This window comes from Ambystoma mexicanum, chromosome 10, assembly GCF_040938575.1.
Source record: "Ambystoma mexicanum isolate Mex_15411 chromosome 10, UKY_AmexF1_1, whole genome shotgun sequence".
NCBI lineage: Eukaryota > Metazoa > Chordata > Amphibia > Caudata > Ambystomatidae > Ambystoma > Ambystoma mexicanum.
In genome coordinates, this window is record NC_090932.1 from 21,851,488 (window position 1) to 21,875,179 (window position 23,692).

General features: G+C 48.2%; 1 protein-coding gene across 2 annotated transcripts in view; it reads right to left on the bottom strand.

Moving 5' to 3' along the window:
- Positions 1-23,692, bottom strand: part of LOC138491110 (uncharacterized) — a 578,562-nt gene that overhangs the window by 151,201 nt on the left and 403,669 nt on the right. For both annotated transcript variants that reach the window (XM_069617434.1, XM_069617433.1), the window contains exons 78-81: positions 22,828-23,027; positions 22,357-22,737; positions 12,907-13,190; positions 11,656-11,927 (exon numbers count right to left, since the gene is read on the bottom strand). In XM_069617434.1, coding sequence (XP_069473535.1) covers positions 11,656-11,927; positions 12,907-13,190; positions 22,357-22,737; positions 22,828-23,027 — 1,137 coding nt within the window. The remainder of the gene's footprint in view (positions 1-11,655; positions 11,928-12,906; positions 13,191-22,356; positions 22,738-22,827; positions 23,028-23,692) is intronic.

Genomic DNA, 23,692 nt, shown 5'->3' on the forward strand with positions numbered 1-23,692 from the left:
AGTCAAGTAAGGTGGCTTACAGGACAGGGCCTGAATCTCACCCACCCGTTGTGCAGAGGTGATGGGCACGAGGAACGCTGTCTTCCACGACAAGAACTTCAGTGGAACTGTCTGCATAGGTTCGAATGGAGGGCCCAAGAGCCCAGTCAGCACCACATTGAGTTCCCCCTCCGGCTCTAGAGCCTTCACCGGTGGAAACGAATGGAATAGTCCTTTGACGAATTCCTTAACCAGACGGTGTGACCACAATGACGACCGTCCCGGAGATCTGGTGTTGCGGGAGATAGCCGCCAGATTAACTTTGATCAAGGCATGGGCCAGTCCTGCTTTGGCCAATGACAGCAAATATGGAAGCACCTGCGGAGCCATGACTCATAGAGGGTTGATCGTCTGTTCACAGCACCAAACGGCGAACCTCTTTCATTTATGTCCGTAGCATTTTAGAGTAGACAATTCTCTGGCTTTGGCAAGCATGTTCTTGCAGTCCGCCGGGAGATCATAACCCCCAAACTCTAACGCTGCAGAAGTAAGGACTTCAGGTTCAGCGATCTTGGGTCGTGGTGCAGAATTGCGCCTCCTCCCCTGGCAAGAAGATCTGCGACCACCAGAAGATTGACTGGAGGGGGCGCTGACATGCTGAGAAGGTACGGGTACCAGATCTGCCTCTGCCACGCTGGTGCGACGAGGATCATCCTGCAACGGGACCGTCTGAGTTGCAGAAGCAACGGCAAAGAAGGGAACACATACAGAAACAGGCCACCCCAGGGGAATGAGAATGTGTCCTCCATGCTCCCCGGCTGGGGAAACCTGATGGTGAACCTCCGGCACTTGGTGTTCATTGCTGTCGCAAATAGATCAATCTGGGGAATGCCCCATCTGCGGAACAGGTGGTCCACTTGGTCCTGCCGAAGTTCCCACTCGTGGCAAGAGCGTCACTCCCTGCTGAGAGAGTCGGCGACACTGTTCTTTACTCCTGCCAGATGAAACAGAATGAGGAACATCCCCTGGGTGACGGCCCAGTGCCATAGGTCCTGCGCCTCTTTAAAGAGTGCCGGGATCTGGTGCCCCCTGCTTCCTGATATAAAACATTGTGGTGGTATTGTCTGTGAAGACCCTCACCACCTTGCCTTGAGGGACGGAAGAAAGGACTTGAGGGCCCAAAAAACTGCCTGCAGCTCCAGCACGTTGATGTGCAACGTCTTCTCCTCCGGCAGCCACAGCCCTCTGGCGTGAAGACTTCTGGTGTGAGCTCCCCATCCGTCCAGGGAGTCGTCCGTCGTGACCATTTCCTGGTGCGTTGGGGTCTGGAAATCCACGCCTCCGGACAGATGAGCGTGCACTCCACACCCGCTTATCGCTTGACAGAAGCTCTCGTTGAGGGTGTTTTTAGTAGGGGTAATACCCAGGATTGTTTTAGATTGGTTGGGATGGATCCACTAGAAAAGGAGGCGTTGATTAACTTCGTAATGAATGGGGAGAGGTCACAGGCAGGGTCTTTAATAACCTGAGCCGGGCACAAGTCTCCCTGGCAGTTGGAGGGTTTCAAAGCCAGGGTGTTTTTTTCAACTTCGAGTATGGTCACTTTGGTGAAGTTGAAGCGGGTAGGTTCCCTTGAGGTCTGCTTTCCAGGCTGTTTGGACAATTAAGGGTTATTCAAGGAGGCTTTTTTACAGGAGATTTTGTTTTGTAGAGTAGCAATTTTGTTGGCTAGGGCATTTTGGATTTCTGTACACCAGTTCTTGTCTTTAATGCAGGTATCTGGTGGTGCTATGGGAGTTTCTACTTCTTTGAGGATAGAGAATAGTTCCTTCATGTTTGATTTGGCTTGGGAAATACGAGAGTCGAAGGAGGTACGTTTTGCTAGGAGGATTTTTTTTTTTGTACAGGGCCGCTAGTTTAGTGAGTTCTTTTCATGTAGCCTCACAGTTTCTTTTTTGCTGTCTTAGGTTTTTAAGGAATGGTGTATACCATTTGTTCAGATTCATTTTGGACTTGCTTGATCTGAGTTTGAGAGGGGCAATTAAGTCCAGGGAGGTAGACATAATTTTATTATATTCCTCGACCAGAGTCTCAGGATCCAAGTTGTCAGGGAGTGTGTTGAGTGTAGGAGTAAATTCGGGATGAGTCTCTCCACAGTGATGCTCTTTTTATTTCTCGTGAGTGTGGGTGGAGCCCTACTAATCGGCATGGATAGAGGTCTGGTGGTGGAGAGCGAGAACAATACCAGGTGGTGGTCAGTCCCGGCAAGTGGTGAGATGTCGGTAATGTTAGCTAGAAAATTATAGTCAGCCACCCAGTCGAGTATTCTACCTTTGTCATGGGTAGGTTTCATACTTCTTTGGGTGAATCCTAGTTCAGTAAGGGTATTGAACGTAGTGATTGCAGGTTGGTCTTCAGGGTCATTAAAACCCATGTTAAAGTCTGCGAGGGTGAGTACTTGAGTGGAGTTTTTAAGGTTGGTGGATAAGATAGTACTAAAATGCTCATCAAATGTGCCTATTGGGCCTGCAGGGCAATAGATCACATGGATGTTGAGGGTTTGGTCATTAGTAATGGGAACTTTGACTGAGAGTAATTCGCAAGAGGGGACATTGATGGTGGTAGCTAATCTCATAGTAAGACTGCATTTGTGAATAATGGCAACACCTCCGCCTCTAGAGTTGGGTCGGTCTTGTCTCAGGATAGAATAATTTTCTGGGACTGCAAGCATGAGCATAGAGCCTGCTGCTGGATAAAGCCACGTCTCCGTGATAGCAAGGAAGTCAAGGTCTTCTTTAAGAATCAAGTCTGCAATTTCTGTTGCATGAGCTACTAGTGATCTAGCATTGATCAGGGCTCCCTTAATTTGGGGGCTCGCTGTAGTTGTTGAGGTTGTGGTGGGAGTAGATTCCTGTGTAATTTTGGTATTGCTCTGGTTAGTGGGATAGCATGGAGGTTTATTGTGGCGATTCTGAGGTGATTTAGTTTAGGGGTGTTTAGGCTGGTAGTCGTGGATCTTAGTCTCTGTGCGGTGGGCATTGAATGGGCGAGTGGCTCCTAGATTTTAGCTAGTCTGGCTCCGAGTCTTGAGTTCCTGTCTATAGTGGGGCAAGGGGCGCTTGTGGTGGCACTGGAAGTGAGTCATTTATAATTAAAGGTGGGCTACTAGTCGATTTATTATTAGGTATGGTCGAATACATAGTGGTCGGATGTTGAAAAGGCATGCTGAGCAGTGCTATATTATTTAGGAGGAGCAGGAGGCAGGCAGACAGGTTGATGAACAGGGGAGTCATGCAAAGTGGTTATAGCACATGTGTTCATGGAGGGTAGGTAGTCTGGCGCTTAGGAGAGATACTTGGATTTGGGCCAATGCGGGATTAGGCTCTTGGGCTCTTGAGGATTGTTGGGATGCACATAGGTGGCACTTGGAGATAGTCTAGGAGCGGGGTGCTGACCAGCAATATTGACCTCTGGGGCAGGATAGACATGCATCATGAGCAACCAGAAATCAGATAAGGCAATAGGCCAGCATGATATGGGCTGAGCAATATCTAGAATATAAACTAAAATGAGACAACAACTTGTAATGACTAGCAGGCAGTAGTGACCTCTGTGGCGGAATAGATATGCATCATGAACAACCAGAAATCAGATAAGGCAGTGGGTCATCATAACATGAGCGATATCTGGGATCTGGGCTAAGGTTGAGGTGGGATAACAACAGCTTTTACTTTGGTTGGCCTCTCCTAAGGCCTTCTGGTATTCGCAGTCTTTCCAATTATCTTACTTTCAATCTAACAGTTTCACTCTGGGTGCAGAGCCTTTCGAGAAGGTAATATTCTATTACCGGACCACTCCGTTATCCTTATCATAGTTCAGTCATGAACACATTCGCAATGTTGCAGACTTCCCTCATGGGTTTCTATGACACATGCAGCGTCTGCATTCATCGTTCTGGTTACAGTGTACTTTCGATCGCTGTTTCACAAAACCCTGCAAATCTCATCAAATGCTTTGGTATCTTTCACTCGATAACGCCAGCCGGTCTCATATTCACTCACCGGTAGAACTCAATACCATTCGTCCAGCGTGTCCTTGAAGCCAAGACTATCGGCACAGCATGGCCCAACTCTGTCGTTCACCCGAAGAAGATCCCGCCTTCACCTTGTTCATTAGCTTTGATGTTTCCTTTGAAAAGTCTGCGTGACCTTCACTATGGAGCTGGCTGGACCACGGCCCTTCTCTCGCCTCTTGACCCCTTCTACTCTGCTTCCATAGTTGCTCCAATTTCACAGGATATGTTCTCCTACCGCTTTGCCGGTTCTGCTCGCCTTTCTCGCCTTGCTTTCAGGCTTTGCCTTTTGTCCCAATGGGGAAAGGGAACAGGATCAGGTGCGAGTCATCAAGATTAAGGGCCTCTTCACGAGTTTGGCGGTAACCCTTAAATGCGGTGGTAGCGCTACTGCAGCCGCATTTAAGGGTCCGCCAGATCATGCCCTTGGCAGATTTCCCCCCATCTCTGAGCTGGGGGGACATCCGCTGCAAATTTGCCGATTTTCGGTGCTATTACCGCCGGCTGGGAATCCGCTGGCGGTAATAGCGTGAATTTTCACAATTGGTCCAATGGGGAATGAGGAATTCCCGAATGGGCCCAATGGGGAATGGGCACTACCCGTTCTGCCAAACCCGTGATCTGGCGCTAATAGCGCCGGGGGGTTTGGCAGTAGGGCCAATAGCGCCGGCAGTATTACCGCCGGCGTTACCGGCCAACTCGTGATGAGGCCCTAAGTGCCTGTCTCTGCCTGACCCTGATATTGGGACATTTCCAACGGACTGGTTGTGTGTGAGTCTGTCTTTCTCTGAAGCGCTTTGTCCGTGCAGCAGAGTGTGTGTAGAAAAAGGGGGCGGGGGAGATATGGTTCCTAGATACTATATAGAATGAGGGTGTTCTAGAGAGAAATTGGTGTAGGGATACGCGTCTCTCCTCCGGGTGACCCACTCCCCAGGGACCCCCTCCAGGTGAACCTCCCGCACTGGTCCACCCCCGGGGTCTGGATCCAATGGCGATGGCCATCCCCCAGCCACCTGGATTGCAGATCCCAAGGGACTAGTCGGTGAGACATCCATTGGTTTCTCACAACTCTCACTAACCTGGGGAATAGGCTCCAGGGGACTTTGTTTCCCAGAATGCACCCTATCTCACGCTAGCATTTTATAAATACTAGAATGCACACCTCATTTAATGCACATGATCAAACAGAACCACTTACCGCAAATTGCCCCTGCGTCAGTTCAGAGATGCAGCCCTTCAAACAGGACATGTCCCAGGATAAATTACGCCCAGAGGACAGAGAACCACACACAGCATTGCATGTCCCAGAATACATGCTACTGGAGTACAGAAGACACTGTCTGCAAAGGTTGCTGGTGTCTTCTCTCAATTCTTTGCAAGATCTCCTTAAAATACGCTACCCATCTCCACAACATTCCCTCTATAATCTGGGAAATTTATTGACAGTTTCCCAATATTCACACCAAGACTGGCTGATGTTCCCTCCAAATAATATTCCCAAACATCTCCTCTTTACTGTTCATTAGAGTATTGACAGCATCATGGATGTAAGATAGCTCATCAAGTTAAGAGAGCAAAATTAATCATCAGGAAATTCTCCCATTACACACCTTCCAGAACTCTGGGTTCCAGCGAGGAGTCATTAGGAACAGCACCAACCATGGCAGGAAGGATCCCTTTCCCCCCCTCAAGCTACTAAACTCTGGAACTGTCCACCCAGACACCTCCATAAAGAAGTGGATCACTTAACCGTGAGAAATCAGCTAAACCCTGGTCCAGTCAACGAAGCCAGACAGAAAGCTAGCACCAGAACCCTTACAGCTATGGACCTACGTGACTCACCCGCACTCCATAGAAGGCACCTGTGATAGATTGCCATTCAGAAAGTGTGTGAAAGCCCTGTTTATTATTTTTTTTAAATTGAATAATAAAATGATGCAGGTAATTCCATCTCTGAAAGCGTGATCTGCCGATCAGATTTCCCCATTATAACCCCCATGCTAAAAAGAATAGGGGCTCATTACAAGTTTGTCAGTATTCTGGCGGTAAATCCGCTGTAATACCGGCAAACGGAATTACCAATATCGCCACTTGTTCAGGTGGAAATACCAGCACATTAGAAGGGGTGGTTTGGCGGTGTGAATCCCCATTTATAGTCAATAGGACTCCATTGGGGATTTTTGCCAGTATTACCTGCGGCTGTATTTCAGGATGGTAATAACACTGATTATTGGAGATAAAGTGGAGTAGCTTAAAGCTGGAGGTAACTCCTCCACTTTTACCTCTAAAAATCGGCTGTATTACCCTTCGGTAATACCACTACAGGTAATACCGTCAAATCTTTATTGTGGCAATGGAGTTAATCGGAATGTCCTCCACTTTATTTCAGCCCCGCCAAACTGTAAATGAGCTCCAAAGTATGTATCAGTGACCGGCTGCATTAGCAACCTGAGTCATAGCTCTTGGCACTGAGTAGGTCCAGAGGTCTCAGATGCACACCTGACAGCCGCAGAGACATCCAAGTCCCTGTGGTGCAGAGGCGGTATTCAAGATATGCCCCTCTGCACCCAAAACTATGATGATCATGAGTAGCCCATGCTGGTGGCAGGGTAAACTCTAAATAAAAGCTATGCCTCAGTTTGGGCATAGTGCATGGTGATACCTATGAGCATGGCCGCTACATCCGAATTGATATTGCACCTGTTTTTGGTCCTGTGAGTCAGCTCTGCTGTGGAAGTGAATGTGCATTCGGGTCAGACGGGCTGATACTGCCACACGGCAGGACTGGAAACCCGAGCTCCCAGGCTCTCTTTGATTCTCTTTCGGAGGGCCGGTAATACCCTCCCCCAGAGACAACCACACAACAGGCAGCTGTCCTAGGCCCAGGTATCAAAGGAGCACATCCATTCAGGAGGTGAAGCGTCCCACCAGGGTGCTGCATATCCAAAGGTCTTTATTGTCAGTAAGAGGGATAGGGGCAGGAGAAGGATAGACAGGAGTGCTCTGGACACTGGAATAAGCCTTCCACCATATTGTTTCTCGCTATCTCTCTTTCCCTTTCCTCTCTCCTCTACTTCATCTGGAGCAAAGCACTTTGGGTGCAAGATCAAGAGGGAAAAGTCCACTCCAGCCAGGAGCAGGGATTGGTCCCCTAAAGCAGGCTAGCTTTAGACCAATCACCTGAGGACTTGTGCCCTTTAAATAAGGAGTCTTGCACCCCTTCAGCAGAATTCCCTCAATTCCTTGAGGATCCTTTAAGGCCGAATAGACGTTTTGAACATTCTGACCTGAAATTCCTTTAGGGCAGTCGCACTGTCCAAAGTCCTCAGCCTGAGGTGAAGAAGGAGCCGTCCAAGACAGAAGGAAGATCTGTCACCGACCCACTGCCAGGGCACATCAGGAGTGACCAGTGTATGTGGACCAGGACCAAGCAATCTGCAACAGATCTTCTGAGCCAGAAGAGCAAATCCTGAACTGGAGTATCCTGTCCTCGAGTTCTCTGCAAAGGCCTCACAGCAGCAGGAGGGGCAGACCAGCCAAAGCTCTCTTTTCTACCGCACCAAACTGGTCACTCTGTGTACCTCACATCCTGAACAATAGGAAAGGCACTGGTGCTGGTGTCTGCATTCCTCCAATCAGCCCATCCGTTGCCCTGCATCTAAACCAGCTCGACACTGTATTGTGTCCTAGCAAAGCACATAACCTTCTAGGTCTGAAGCATCTGCTCAACGCTGACCCGGAACCGAATCTCTGGAGGGTCACTCACCAACTCTAACCGGGGGTTTCAATCATGGCTCGGCCCACCTAAACCGAGAACTGCCACCTCATTCATTGTACCACGACGTATCCTCGATCATCACTTCGACAACTGTTGCCCACTGACTCGAACTGCTCGAGCGTCACTCACCAACCTCATCCAGCTGCTAACTTGCCCTGGCCAACAGCGAATCATTCTTGGGACCGCTTCTACTGCCACTGTTTGACCGCACTGAGCACCCACATTTAACCCTGCTCGTCACTGGCTTGCTTCCAGGGCCTCACCGATCCTAAATGCCTGACTGAGCCTGATCATATTGCGTCAACGTTCGAACCCGTGTCGGACGCACCAGCCCACCAAGAACTGAATCCATGTACTGTGACACTGAACTGTCCGAATGGTCCACTTCGGCTCTAGCGACTGGTTAGGTCATGATAACTCCAGTTGTTTGCTTCATATCCTATTTATGGTAGTACCTTAACTACCACCCCTGGAACTACGCACAGAGTGCTACTTTCTCCAGTCTGTAGCCTCTCTTCTGTTCTTTCCTTTGGGGTGGGTTTTTGTATATTAATCAATTTCCATTCTACTTGCAGATGGTGTGTTTTATTAAAGGGTTTACATTTTATGGAACCTTGATCGGATATTCCTTTTAATGTGGACTGTGAAACTGTGTTGTTTGGGTCACCACTGGTTCACCTTCATACCCCTCTTAGGGGGTATAGCCTGCCCTTGGCCTGCATTAATACAAAAGGAGAAGGAGGTATATCTCTTATCTGTCCTTGTTTTACCTTTATGATTGCGTTGTGTTTCAGTTTGTAGACGTGTGAGGGCTGAGCGAGACAGTTGGTCCCCGCTCATCCTTGTACTGCAAACACATAACAAAATGCCAGTTTCACTCTGCAGGGTAGTGCATACTACCTTACTTCCAGAGGGCGTCCAACGTCTTATAGCCTCAGCTACCCATTCCCCCATCTCTTCTATGTCCCCTCTCCCCTACATACCTACTACTCTCTAAAAAACGTAGCACCTTTCATTACACTGAAGGTGGCACAAGCCTAGCCAATACCACCTGAACGTATTTGAGGTAACAATAACCTTTCTTTTCTTAGGTCTTGGGGTATCCCACCTAGATAACATACCCCCAATCCTACAGAAACGTACCCGCGCACAGGATCCGGGTATTTCCAACCTGCACTCATCCACACAACAGGCTTTTCATCTGCCTCTCCCGTTATCCCACAAATTTTTTTACTTTAATACATTTATAATGCGCACAATAAACCCATAGGTGTGATGGCGCAGACAGAATACAAACAAACAATAATACATAATCAGGTGCATAACATAGAACAAAAATTCCATATTGGGCACACGCCCATCGCTGTGATAATGACATCAGACTTTCCAACAAGACAACTGTAAAATATTCATCAAATAGCCAAATAACTATGAGAGGAAATGCACAAGAGAGAAATTCCAATGAAGAACAATAACAATTAAAGGATCAAATTGCACTTCGTAGCACCTTTGGGCAGGTATTTACAACGTTTAAGAAAAGTAGGTAGGTTGCTAGCCCCACAACCGACTCGGATACAGTCTCTGTTAGGTGGCGAGCACCAATCACTCTGGTCAGTCCTGCGAGTGATGATTAAGTGCAAGCGTCTAACCACCCCTGGACCTGTTCTCTGACGTAACCAGGCTATAACCTTGTTGCACAAGGCCTCTTTAGATTCTTCTCCTTCAATTTTCTGAGCATTATTTATAATAAAGTTTATTTGAACCATTGCAAAATCATATATATTCACATCCTTTATTTTTGGCCTTTGTGTCTTTTTCAGTTGTAAGTTCCGAGAGAGTGCTCTCTTCAATTTAGAACTCAAGGTTATGGGCTGAATAACCTCTTTGTGTACGGTGATTGACTCACGTCGTGGTGCCAAGGGAGCAATTTCCCGTGGTCCATCTATGTTGGCGATAGGCACCTATCCTTTACAATCCTCGACTGCCCCAATCGGAATCAGTGAGTCCATGCTGCCCCAATCGGTTTGAGTCCCTTTATCTATTGTTTCCCTTTGTATAACTGCTTGACAGGCAACATTTACAAAAGAGGGCTGTGGCAAGACGCCTGTCCAAGTAGATCCATGCGTCTGGGAGGCGGTGTTGACATTCAGTGGCCGTAGGCTCGATGCCCAGTTATTCAGAGCTTCTGCCAATAGGCAGTGATTAAAAGGGTCTTTAGCAATGTTAACCATAGGCTCCGACCACTGGGGAGGACCAATGGAGAGGCCTATGGGCGTCCAATTGAGGAGAGATTGACATAGCTCTCTCTTGATGAACAGGGGATTGTGTGATTGAGGGTATCTCCAGCATTGCCACAGGTGGGACCTCTGTGGGCAATAGTGACATCTGCTGGACCATAGGGCCATTTCTTTGTAGATTGACCGGGGGTACTTGTATAGTATGATCTTTTTTCAGAGAAGGACTGTCTAAAGCCTGTATTGGGCTTGGAGCTTTATGCGTGAAGGAAGGGTCTTCAGATAAGTCCATTTTTGTAGCGGAGGATTTACTCTGCTTACTCAGCACTCTCAATCTCCTGTGCTCACTGAGAGCTGCGACCTCCAGTACCCGATCTCTATTAGTGATTGGGATAGGGCCATGGTATCTGCTGTGCCCCACAGGGATTGTTTGGGTATAGGATTGGCCACAGACTTCTTGTAAGCTGCCATCCTAATGCTCATGTTAGGATACAGTATAATTAGGCACACAAGCAGAAAACAGACAAAGGCGACCCTCTCCGAGGGAGGAATTATCACCCAGATAGCAGTCAAGGTAACAGGACTCTTATCATGCCAGGACATGCCCTGCTGTCCCCAGCGGATCCCAGTCAGCGCTCCTCTGCGATAATACACCGGACTGCCGCTGCCAGCAATCACAGCTGCTCGAAGTGCCTAGGATGTCAGGTGGGAGGTGAGGGTACAGCTCCACAGGGTCAAAGTACCCCCATACTTCCCCACAAGAAGGTGAGCCATGAAGAGGCAAGCCGCCACCAGCACCAGCAACGCAGCCAAGCGGCCGTACGCAGCACAAAGCTGACAAGAGAGGAATTAGAGGAAGGAAACTAACAGGCTGCTGGAGTCAAGCCGCACGGCCTGCCTACCGCCACTTCTGACTACCAGGTCTCCACTTCCAGGGCTCTCTGCCCACAACCCCACCTCCCCATTCTTTTTCCTGCAAAGCCACTCACAGAGAGGCCAGCAAGACAGCAGAAATGTGTTAGATAAAGCCACTTTACCTGAGCTGACCTCGCCTGAGGGATCTGTGTGCAATCTAAAGTAACCTGTTTGAATCCGGCCCAAAGCTGCCTCAGTCCTTCATCCTGAAGTGGTCAGTAAATTGATTACTACTGCATTTTTTGCAAAGTGGAAAAGCAGCGGTATGAACCCCTGATGCCCCCTGCATTTCTATCCCACAAACAGGAAAAGTCATGTTTTTTTTCTTTTTTTGACCTTTCGCAGTGACCGAACAATTACATGCTTGACTGTGAAAAGCGATGCCAGCAGCCATGTGGGTACATGGAGCTTGTAATACATTAGACCGGCAATTTATTCCCAACACTAATGTATGCAAGGGGGCTGGACATCACAACTATTGTGCCGCTATTCAGCCACACTGAAATGTGCAGGTCTCCTTTGGGAATAGGGTGACTTCCACATTTATAAAACTAGACCTAATGAAAAAGGTTCATTCTCTGTGCTTGTTCCTTTTACATTTGTTTGCGTGCCTCTTGCCCGATGTACCTATTGATATGCATGCATGTAGGCATTTTAATGAAGTAGGAATGATTTACCACAGACGGTCCCCTCCTTCCAGTCTCCCAGATGCACTCCTGCAGCCTGGCAAGCAGCGGCGTAGGAATCCAGGGCGCGGCACAGTTGCGCGGAATTTCCTGCGTTGGCGCACAGGTCGTAGATGCAGCTCTCGAAGTATGACTGAGGCGGAATTAGCGAATGGCAGGGTTTGAAGGGGCCGGTCCATGAAGTCAAGATTTTGCACTGATCTTCAGACGCTTGCTGCAATGCAGGTGAGCACACGATGGGCGGAGGAGCAGTGGGCCAGCAACTAATGGAAGAGAAACAGACAGGTGGTCTTTTGTAAAAATGTGCAAGGAAAGGTGTCAAAAGGGAGGGCAAAGACATTTATTACTGTTCATGTTTTATTATATAAGTATAACCTGTACCAACATCAACTAACGAACACAAACATCTGTGTGGTATACTTTACTCTGAGGCACCTAATTCTGGTAAAACAAACGACAAAGATATGCTTTTCCGACCTCACAGGTCCCTTCATCAGGTCAAAATCTATGCCATCGAAAGAAAACGCAGGAGTGGGCTTCAAATATGGTGCACTTTGCGTGTGTACTGTTTAGGTTTAGTGACCTATACTACCAATAGGGGTGGCTGAGTTTGATTTACCCAAAAGGGAATAGGGTGTTGTTTTGTCCAAAATCCGCTTCACCATCAAATAGTGACTCACTCTATAACACTGACAGTACTCGCCCGGGCAAAAAGGAAAAAGCAAACCCATGCCTTACACAAATACATCAACTTTCTAAACACAAATGAGTATGCCTTCCTCCAAACGAATCCGTTAATTGCAAAAGAAGGCATTCTTCAGTAAAATGTGAAAAGTTTAATACAGAAAGTCGACCAATCTGCGCCTCAAACAAACTGATTTTCAATAAGCAGCAATGTTGTTAAAATCACCTATCAAGAAGCAATTCCCTGTACCCTAATCTCTACTCGCCGCAGAATTGACTCCAAAATTATCTTTCCTGCAAAACGATAAATGTGTTAGTTTCTCAAACAAATTCGCTACTTGCAAGAAGAAAATCAAGTTTTGCATGGTCTGGATCACTGAAATACAGAAATATAAAACAAAAAAACGATTGGAAATATTAAAAATACAGAAGAAAAATATTCAGGAATCTTAAGTCCTTAATAGAATATGTGCAGGCTGGGATTTGGTCTTGGGCTATAATCCAAGTACCTTGTCTATGTACCATTTGCTTTCCTCCGTAAATGAAAGGATTACTCACGGCCATTCGTCATCAGGGACCCGCCAGCTGTTTCCAAACTCATTGAAGTCTTGGACCACCACTCCACCTGGGGTGAGGAAGTCGTCCACCTGGGTGTCTGTGTAGGTCCCACACAGTCCGCACAAGGCCCCTTTGTAGTATTCCTTTACCCTCACAAACAGCTCATGATCGCCATTAAACTGAAGCTCGAGGCCGAAGTCTGTGGTCACGATCACGTAGGAACCGCTCAGTGCTATGTTCACACCGGAAATATCAGCTGGTAGACCAGTCGAGGCGTGGTTAATCTATGAAAAAAACGAAAGGTTAAATGTATACCTTTATTTAAAAATTTGTTTTGGTTTTCAAATCAAAAGAAAACCTTTACAAAAAGAATTCATAAAACAAACCAAAAAGAAACAGAACAGACAAAAAAATGCATAAATCAACAAAGCAGTAAAACCACATATCAACATAAAATAAAAGTATATCTCTCTATGTATATTAATATATAAACTGTTGAAGTTTACTGCTTTCCCCCCACATACGCTAGCATCGAAAGACTTCATATAATAAGAAAGGGAGCAGATTGAGCGCTGTTTGAATCAAGGATCAAAGCCAATTCAGTGATCCAGTATGGATGACTAGGGTGGTGTATTTCAGCACAGAGTAGCGAAGATAGAATCAAATATATGATATGATGTGGTATTTATAACGCGCCTGTACACAAGTGTTCCTAGGTGACAAGATAAAAAATGGAACACTAAATCATTACTTCAATGTGCCTGAAAGTTTAAGGGACAGGGTGATAGACTGTGTTTACAGAATGATGGTTGGCCGAAAATGACTGGGACAGCGAAGAGACAGTCAATGTTTCTATGTACTTTAAACTGAATCATTTCAATATTACATTTGTGAATGAACCAAATGAGTTAAGGAACAGAAACATCATGATCTGCTTAAATAACCAAATCAATAAACTAGTATCTTTCATTAGTGAGTGTAGTAGCTGCACCTCAACCTGCTGCTCTGAATCTGCTGTTATTGTTACTACACAGCACCAGGAATGAAGCCCTGGCGGTTTGTGCCATGAAAGACATAAATAAACAAGAAACTGGATAATCTAGTCCCATTAACAGAAGGCGCACCATTAAATGTGAACGTGCCACAGGATTCCCATGGTGCCGCATGCCACTGATGTTGTGGTGCAAGATTTAAGAGTAAGGATGCGTCACATCACACAGCTCACACCACACATCCTATGGGACAAGTCTGGATCTGCTGCTCGTTCACATCTTTCTTCGTTTTTTGTTTAAATGTATTTATTAGTTTGTGCAGACATTTGGAAACCAACATAGCATTTTCCAGTTGCATCTAAAACCATCAAAGAAACCATCGATAACATTTAAAAACATATTTGCCCCTTTAGTCGATCTTAACTTCCACCACTGGTTCCTTCTTCTCCACTCTGACTGTATGTGAGTGCCATAGAACTACATTGCAGAGGTGACTCACCATTCCTGCAAGTGAGGAGTCCCTATACCCAAATATAATCTCACCCGTCCCATCCATGCTCTCACCATTATCCCCCATATCAGCTCAACATCCCATATTGAGCCCACATTTCTGTCAAAACAATCAGCTATCTCTTCCCGGATCGTCCCCCTGAATGCCAAGTACGAAAGAGCTGCAGATCTTAATTTCCATAATGAAATAACTGGTTTTGATTTGGTCCACGTTAAAGTGGTTGCTAACGGGCACGGTTAGAAATGATCCTCCCCGAGTATTCTGTGTCTGAAAACCAGGTGAAATTCTCCCTACCCACAACGATAGAGTCTAATCTGGAATGGGAAGCATGGGTGTAAGAATAGAAAGAAAGAACTTCCCTCTCTCCAGGACTTTCCCCAAAGTCCACGTCAGTAATCACGTCATTCAAGGCCTTAGACGATTGTTGTTTAAAGGGTCCCTTTGTCAACAAGCGGTCCCGTGTCGTATCCAACAAACAATTGAAAACCTGCCCGAAAAGAACAACTCACTCCTATCGCCCCTCCCCACCAATGACACCACTGACCTAAAATATGTGCTAGGGTCCTCATTAGGGGTGTAAGAGTTCCCCAGGCATATAACTCTCCCAGCTAGGCTGCCCACCAGCGCCAATGTCTGACCGTCGGTGTCCGTAAATCTCCTATCTATCCGTATTTTTTCCCCTTTTGCTATCCATGTAAGCAACCCCTTGCATATGCAGAATAATCCAATCCAAACACCGTCCCACCCCACTTCGTCTGTATGTCATCCACCTCTGGTGTGTTTCTTGTAAGAATGCCACCTGTGAGAGACCACCAGGGGGCGCAGAGATGCACTGACGCATCTGCACTCGTCTCCTCCCAAGGGCGCCGTCAGCGGGACCTGAGCCCCCCCCAGACGCCCAGGAGTGAAGTGATGACCCCCACCGCATTCTTCTAGCATCTCGGAGCCCCCGAGCGCCCCAACTCCGGTTCTCCGACGCAGAGATTTGTCAGAGTTCTGGACTCCTGGAGATAGGAGGGAGAGAGCGCCCCACCTTCTCCCGCGCTGCGGCACCACATGAAGTAACGGAGAGCCACGGCTCAGGTGGGGCCCACGGGAGCGACCCCCCTCCACACTAAATTTCGTCGCGGCAGGTCCCGCATCCACTGGAGCCCGAGCCGGGCCACACGGTACCTCGAGCGGTTTGCTGCACTGTACAGGGAGGGAGAGCGAGCTCTGCCTCCCCGACGCAGCGGCTCCGCACCGTACGCCGGTGAACCACGGCCTACGTGAGGCCCATAACATCGCCGGATGGCGCGGAAGAGCGCCCCCCCCCACCGGACTTAACAGTGTTTTTTTTTTTGGACCCATCTGTTCTGTGCCCGGGCGAGGCCACATGGTGCATTGGGCTGGCTTCCTCTCCTGGAGCTACTGTTTGGGGCTGCGTGCTGTGCCCGATGGCGCGCACTACCCCCGTGGACTTCGGCGGGCCGTGGAGCTGGTGCAGGAGCACACACAGTGGGCGCGGGTAGCCCCCTCATGATCCTCGGCCCCCTTACATTTTTGAGACTCAATTCGACATGCGCTTAACGGAGCTTGAGAGGAGGGAAGAGAAATGCTCCCTAAAACTTGATGATTTAGAAAATAGGGAACGCCGCTGTAACCTGCGTTTTTTGGGCTTCCCTGAGCGTGAGGGTGAAACGCAAATGGACATTATCAAAGCTGTCAATGCGGTGGTGAGATCACTCTTCGAAGGCGCGAACACGAATGAACCAACTATTGATAGAGCTCATAGAGCGGGTGCGGCCACCAGAGGCCCCAGATCCATTCTCGTACGATTCCATTACTTCACGGAGAAAAGCAAAATCCTGGAACTGGCACGCAACAGGGGTCCAGTGGATTGGGAGGGGGCCCAGATCTCGGTGTATCAAGATCTGTCCGCCTTCACCCTGGCAAGACGTCGACTCTGCTCTCTGCTGACGAAAATGCTCCAGGCCAAGGGGGTCCGATACAGGTAGGGATACCCTTTCTCTCCTTCGAGCTGGAAGGATACAAATACGCCCTGGTCACGGAGGACGATATTCGTAGGGTGTCGGGGGAACTCTCGGATGAACCAAACTTGGAGGTGGGAGAGCAAGAGCGTGGGAGAGCTCCGGTTGGCCCCGGGGGGACAAAGGCTCCACAGGAGAGACGTAAAGTCCGAGGCCACAGGAAGTTTAGAAGAGTGGCACCGACATCCCCTGGTCAGCCTGACACCTGAGGAGCGCCAGGAAGCTTTATGATCAAGTTTGTTCTTTACTCCAAGCGGGGGTGCACTGTAATAGTTCCTGATCTAAAGGTGACAGAGGGGTGGGGGGGCTCAGGTTGTTGTTATTGAAGAGTTCAAGAGCCCAGAGGGGGGAGACAATGGTGGCCTGGCTCAGCGACAGGATGAAGCCACTGGTCTACCAGGCGTTCAGGGGGTAGGGGGGAGGGGGGAGGGAAAAGTGGGGGTTTGTTCATCGGGGATTCAGATGGGATAAGCCTAGTTTTCTGGGATGTTTTGTAACTTTAGACTTGTTTTTGGTCTGCAGCAGGGAGCGGAAGTATTACAGGAGCATGGAAATGTGTTGCTCTATGGAGGGAGACATGAGCTTTTACCATCGCTATGATGGATGATTCACTCCAATTTTCGACAGTGGGGTCGTTAAATGTACGGGGGAACAATTCTCCTACTAAAAGGTCGTTGTTGGTGAAAGAATTTTCGAGGCTCCGGCTCCACTTCCTATTTGTACAAGAAACACACTGGGTCCGGGGCAAGGAACCAAAGCTGAGGGCTAACAACATTGACCAGGTGTACGCAGCGTCCTTTCTGGCTAAGAAACGCGGAGTTGCCCTACTGGTCTCTCCAGGGGCTCATTTCGTACTCAAAGCTCAGAGGTCAGACCCGGAAGGACGATATATTATGGTCAAGGGGGAGGTGAGGGGTCGGTTGTTTACCCTGGTGTGTATATATGCTCCAAATGAGGCACAAGATGCCTTCTGGGTGGGGATGAAAGAGAAAATAATAGCTTTTTCCGAGGGCACTCTACTGGTTGGTGGGGATTTTAATATGGTTCTCTGCCCAGAACGGGATAGGAGGTCGTTCAATCCATGTCCTAACCTGCAACTCCATAAAAAATTGGCTGAGGCTTTCCAAGCAGTTAACGAGGAAATGGGGCTGAGCGATACACACCCCTTTAAGCAAGGCCGTGATCCCGACTTCACCTTTTTCTCAAAACCTCATGCTTCATTTTCCCGTATTGATTATATCCTAGTTGATTCCACGCTTCGGGGAGAGGTCACAGACTCGGGGGTAGAGGTTGTCCCTTGGACGGCCGACGACTTGGTTAGAATAAAACTGGGCATTCCCCCTGCCCCTGCATCCGGGTCCCTGTGGAGGTGCAATGACCTCCTTCTGCACGACAAGGAAGTACGCCAATCCCTCCTAACAGCCATTGAAGAGTACTTCTCCATAAACGACAATGGGGAGGTTGGTGTCATGGGAGTTTGGGAGGCATTCAAGGCAACCACTAGGCAACCTCTTATTGAGACAGGTTCGAGGAAAAAGAGGGAGAGGGGCCATGAGGATAAACCATTGAAGGAAAAAATAGAGGCTATTCAACCGGGGGGGAAATTGAAAACGCAGATGTTCCCTGGAAAGTGGAAGGAGCTCCAAAGGTTGCGCTCAAAGTTGGCAGACCTCCAGGTGGGACAAACGGAAAAAAAGGTCCTTCCTGAAACAGAAATACATGGAAAAGGGGGAAAAAGCAGATAAGATGTTGGCTTGGAGGCTTCGGGAGCTCAGAAATAGTAGGAGGGTGAATTCCATCCGTTCCCTTGAAGGGGAATTGACGGTAAGAGATAGTAAAATTGCCGAACAAATTCAGCAATATTACAAGCATCTGTATTGCTCGGAATACGCAGGGGACGGAACCGAGATTGATAACTTCCTGGACTCCCTCCCGATTCCCAGCCTCACACCCGAGAAAGCAAGTATACTAGAACTCCCTGTAACCCTGCAGGAGATAATAGACACCATATCCTCTTTGAAGAGTGGAATAGCCCCAGGGGATGATGGGTATACAGTCAAGTTTTATAAGACCTATCGATCAACGCTAGCCCCGTTTATGGCCAAGATGTTCAACTCAGCACATAAACCTGGCACCCTCCCACCCACGATGATGTCCGCACTGATAGTAGTGCTCCCCAAAGAAGGGAAGGATCCCTCCCAGTGTCAATCATATCGCCCTATATCCCTTCTCAACGTTGACGTTAAGATCTTGGCTAAACTTTTGGCAAATAGATCAGGTAGGCTTTATTCCAGGACGTCAGGGTTCGGACAATATACGGAAGACCCTGGACCTCATGCACGAGGCTTCGAGGCAGGGGGTGGAGGGCTACTTGCTTGCATTCGACTCTGAAAAGGCCTTCGACCGTGTCGAATGGCCTTATATGGGTAAAGTTCTTCGGAAAATGGGTCTAGGGGACAATTTCTGTGGGTGGGTCTCAGCATTATATAATGGCCCTATAGCAAGAGTTCTGGTCAATGGCGGCGCATCGGAACCCCTGGCTCTATCTAGAGGAACCCGTCAGGGTTGTCCCCTGTCACCCCTTTTATATGCTCTGGCAATGGAGCCCCTGGCCATAGCGATCAGAGCTGATCAGGAAATCACAGGGATAAGTTGTGACGACTGCAACTTCAAACTCTCCCTGTTTGCAGACAACATCTTGGGCTATCTAACCAACCTCCAGGTCTCTCTACCCAGACTGTTTGATCTTATAAACTACTACGGCGCCTTTTCGGGGCTTAAGATAAACACGTCCAAGTCCAACATTATGCCTATGGGTCCCGGGGACCAAGATATTGGGGGAGACTCTGAAATACTGGGAGTAAGAATAGAACGTGTGTCCACTAGGTACCTGGGTACTTGCATTCCTAGGGACCTTACACAACTTTACCAGTGCAACTTCCCAGAGATTTTGGCTAAGATTAGTAGCAACCTCAAACGATGGGCACCTCTTACACTCTCTTGGTTTGGGCGTATGGTCACGGTTAAAATGAACATCTTACCCCGCTTACTATACCTCTTTGCAGCCCTCCCCGTGGTAATCCCTGATGCTTTCTTCGAAGCTTTGCAGTCCCGGGTTCTTCAGTTTATATGGGACGGGAGGAGAGCAAGAGTCAAGTTCTCTACCCTGACCCTCCCAAAGTCTCATGGGGGATTCAGCCTCCCTGACTTTAGGCTATACCACAAAGCAGCTCAGCTCCGGGTCATGTTGGAACATACTGGACATACATTGAGGACACCCACACTTACCCGAAAAAAGTTAGAGACCGACTATGGGCCTCCCCTAAAGCCCTCCTCTCCCACCTCAGAATGCCCCCCACATTAGCGGTCCTCTGGGCAGCCTGGAAACCGAATAAAGATAATAAAATGCTGTCTTCCTGGCTGTCCCCTTTAACATTACTGTGGGGCCCCCCTGTCAATCTAGACACCAGAGGCTTCCGAGATACCCAAGCATGGTCAGACATGGGCTTTGAGAGGATTTCCCAACTCTCTCGCGAAGAAGGTTTCATAGAATACGATCAACTGACCGAGGCAATGGGCGACTATCCACCCTCAATCTTCGAATATCTGCACCTGAAGGGAATTCTGACTCACCCCCGGTGGGCTGACAACTTTAAACGCCCCCTCACCCCTTTTGAAAATGTCCTAGCCAATAGCGTCTCCAGGAAGGGCTCCCTATCTAAGTTTTATAGCACATTGATAACGGCTAACTTGGAGGGTAGACAACCCTTCAAACGAATATGGGAAGAAAGGCTGGGCATGACGCTGGATGACCACACTTGGAGGGCAATCTTTAAATCTATATTCACGGGTTCACTGTATACAGCTGCGATGGAACACAGCTTCAAGATACTCCATTCCTGGCGTCGCCCCCCCGACCACCCTGTCCAAAATGTTTGAAGAAGTATCCCCTTTCTGTCCTAGGATATGTCTACAAAAGGGCACATGGTTCCATATGTGGTGGGGATGTCCGGTTATTCAGTTGTACTGGTCGGAACTGCTCAGCTGGATTAAGGATATAGAGGGGTACTGCCCATCTCTACTCCCATTGGAAATTCTCCTGGGTACTCCCATGCCGGAGACGGAACAGAATGCATTCCCAAGGGTCATCGGGGCTATGTTGAGAGCGGGGAGGTTAGCATTGGCCCAAAAGTGGAAAAGCATCCTAGCGCCCTCCAAGGAGGAGTGGCTTTGCAAACTAAGGTCGATTTTTACCTATGAAAAGCTTCCAGCAATAAATAATGACACAGTGTCGGAATTTGTGCAGGAATGGACTGCAGTTCTCCTCCATGATGAATGCATTTCAATGCGTCTGTAACAAATGCCTTATTACTTATCTACTTCGCTCATCTCACCACCGGCCCCAAGGACTACATTTGGCCCCCAGTTTGCTTTGAACCAATCTGACCCCACTATGTCAAAGTGTACGACAAATAATGCAACGATGTTTGAATGTTCTCTCTGCAGCTCCTATAACCTGCAAACCCTCAAAACTTGGTATATTGAAAAGGTGGAGGGGGGGGTCAGGAGGGAGGGGGGTGGAGGGACGGGATTAAAAGATAAAAATACTGACATTTATGTTTGCTTAGTGTATGGTTGGCAGGGTTTGCTTTTGCACCCTACCTTATATGTATAATGTTAATAAAAACAAATTCAAAACAAAAAAAAAGAATGCCACCTGTATCTTCCAACGATTCAGTAATTCCCTGCGGTCATTCTCTTCTTGTTGTGACCCAGCCTGCTCACATTCCATATAATTATCTTAATCCTAGTCATACCCCTTCTACACTGCAACGCCCATCATAACCCTCCCTAAGATTCTCACCTTCACCAAATTCCTCAAACCCACCACCTCTGAATTCTTGCACTTGAAAGTTCCCAACATCAATACACCAGTCCCGCCCCACGGGCCATCCCACCTCCCGGAATCCCCTCAACCCAAATCTTTCTTCTTTAACTTAATTTCAGTTTGGATCTTTCATCACTTCTATCACATAGTTATTGGTAAACAATGGATCTAAAACCATTACAGAACTTCATGAACTTTCACTATAAACTGGGTTCCAGCCAGTCAGGGGTTCAGAAGGAGAGGCTAAGAGAGGGCAGGAGTGTAACCGGACTCATCGTAACATGATGTTGCTACAGTAGTGACTTCCTGAGTGAGAGCTGAGCTTAAAAAACAATGGGCCTCATTATAACAGTGGCGGCCACGGTATGAATGGTGCGGGTAAGGCACCGGCACCATTCATACCGGGCTGCCACATTCCGAGTTCTGCTCGTGGGTTCCTGACAGCCCGCCAGGTAAGAGCTGTGCGACACCCGCGAGCAGAACTCGTGATTGCACCGCCAACGTTATAAACGGTGCCGGTGCAACCATGCTCCCCACCCCCATTCTGCCCTATCGGGCAGAATGGGCATCGGGAGCCCGGCATTACCGCCACCCACGAATGGGCAATTACCGGCCCACTCATCTCGTAATGGGCCGGTAATTGATCAATCGTGCGAGGGGGTGTCGGTTAAGAGCATGGTGGTAGCCGTGCCTGCCATACAGGCACGGCTATCTCCATACTCATAATGAGGCCCAATGTGTGGTTTCACCTGAGGTTTTGCTGTGATTGAAATTTGTATACCCCTACTTGGGACACTGTGGACGCAAACATGGGAGCATAGATATGAATGAATGGTTCTGAACCCACTCATCTCAGGATGGGCTCAGCGTAAACTATAAAAGTAATCTTTAAAAACTGGGGCGGGTGAGACCCTAAAAGAGACAGGCAGGTGCGCATTACATGTGAAAATGAGATTATATTGAATTTAAAACAAATGGATTTCATTGCAAATAATATCATCTTTGAAACACAATCAAAATGATACTCACTGAAACATGGTTGCCCTTCCTCAGAGCGATGTGGTTGCCGTTTACTGTGAGTGCTACAGAGTTCAGAGCGGTCCAGCTCGGGCTGCCGCGGTGTTCGTTTCGGGTGGTAACACTGAATCTGGTGGAGGTATTTCCACAGGTCTCTGCCACTGTGTAGTTGCAGGAGCCCTGGAAGTGGTGGAGTCTCCCATCGAAGGTTGTGTAGTGTGGGTCCCCGTAGATGTGACAGGTGGCAGTGCTTGCTGGGTAACATCCGCGGAGGCCATTTTGAATCTTGCAGACTTCATCGGGTGTGCAGGATACGGGAATGCATTGCATGTTGTTATTTCCCTGACACTCACAGCTGTTCTGACAATTCTCGTCCATGAAGCTCTCTCCTTTCTGCAAGAAGAAAAGGATGGATAATACATGATGTTAATGTGGAAGGGAATTCTCAGAGGCACGGGGCATCTTCTGACTGTGGACACTTACATTGTAGTACTGCCCGCTGTACCAGCAGCCACACTCGGTGACAGAGACACAGGAGGCCCCGCTCAGCACAAAGCCCTCATCGCACTCGCAGCCCTCAACGCAAGGCTTGCTGCAGTTCTGAAGGGATGACCGGTCCAGACATGTCGCAGGGCAGGCCGTCATACAGGCATTAAAGTGGCTGTTGGCACTGCAATCGAGAGCTACAAAACACAATCAAACAGCAAGTGGTTACATTGAAATCAAGCTGGGGAGCTGCTTTACAATGATTAGTTATTAGATGTATGGGCAAGACTTTGAGGCCAGGAGAGTGGCAGTGATAACTGCTCATGCCAATGTACCAGGCTACCATGTGTTCGTCAGGAATTGTATTTCTTGCGCTTACATCACAGAATGTTCTCTTAGACCTTTGAATTTGGTAAATAATGAATGTCTGAGCTCCCAGGTTGCAGTGCACAGGTGTCTGGCATCTCTGCATTATCCTGATGTAAAATGCCTTTCCCTGAAATGTTAAACTTGCCAGTGAACGTCATCATATGCCAAGGTACTGCCACCATTAGTGCTGGTGCTCACCCCACATGCGAGCTATTGCTCTCACATGCCAGGTATTGCCATCATAAGGCCTGGTGCTAACACACGTAACTGGTAGGGGCATAAAATGCTCAGGTACTCGCAACATTGCCAGAGGAGGCAATCAAATGCCAACATGCTCACACCATTGCCAGAGAATGCAATAACATTCCAATATGCTAACGCCATTGCCAGGAATGCAATCAAATGCCAGCATGCTCACACCATTGCCAGAGAATGTAGTAACATGCCTACATGCTCACATTATTACCAGAGATTGCAATGATGCCAACATTTT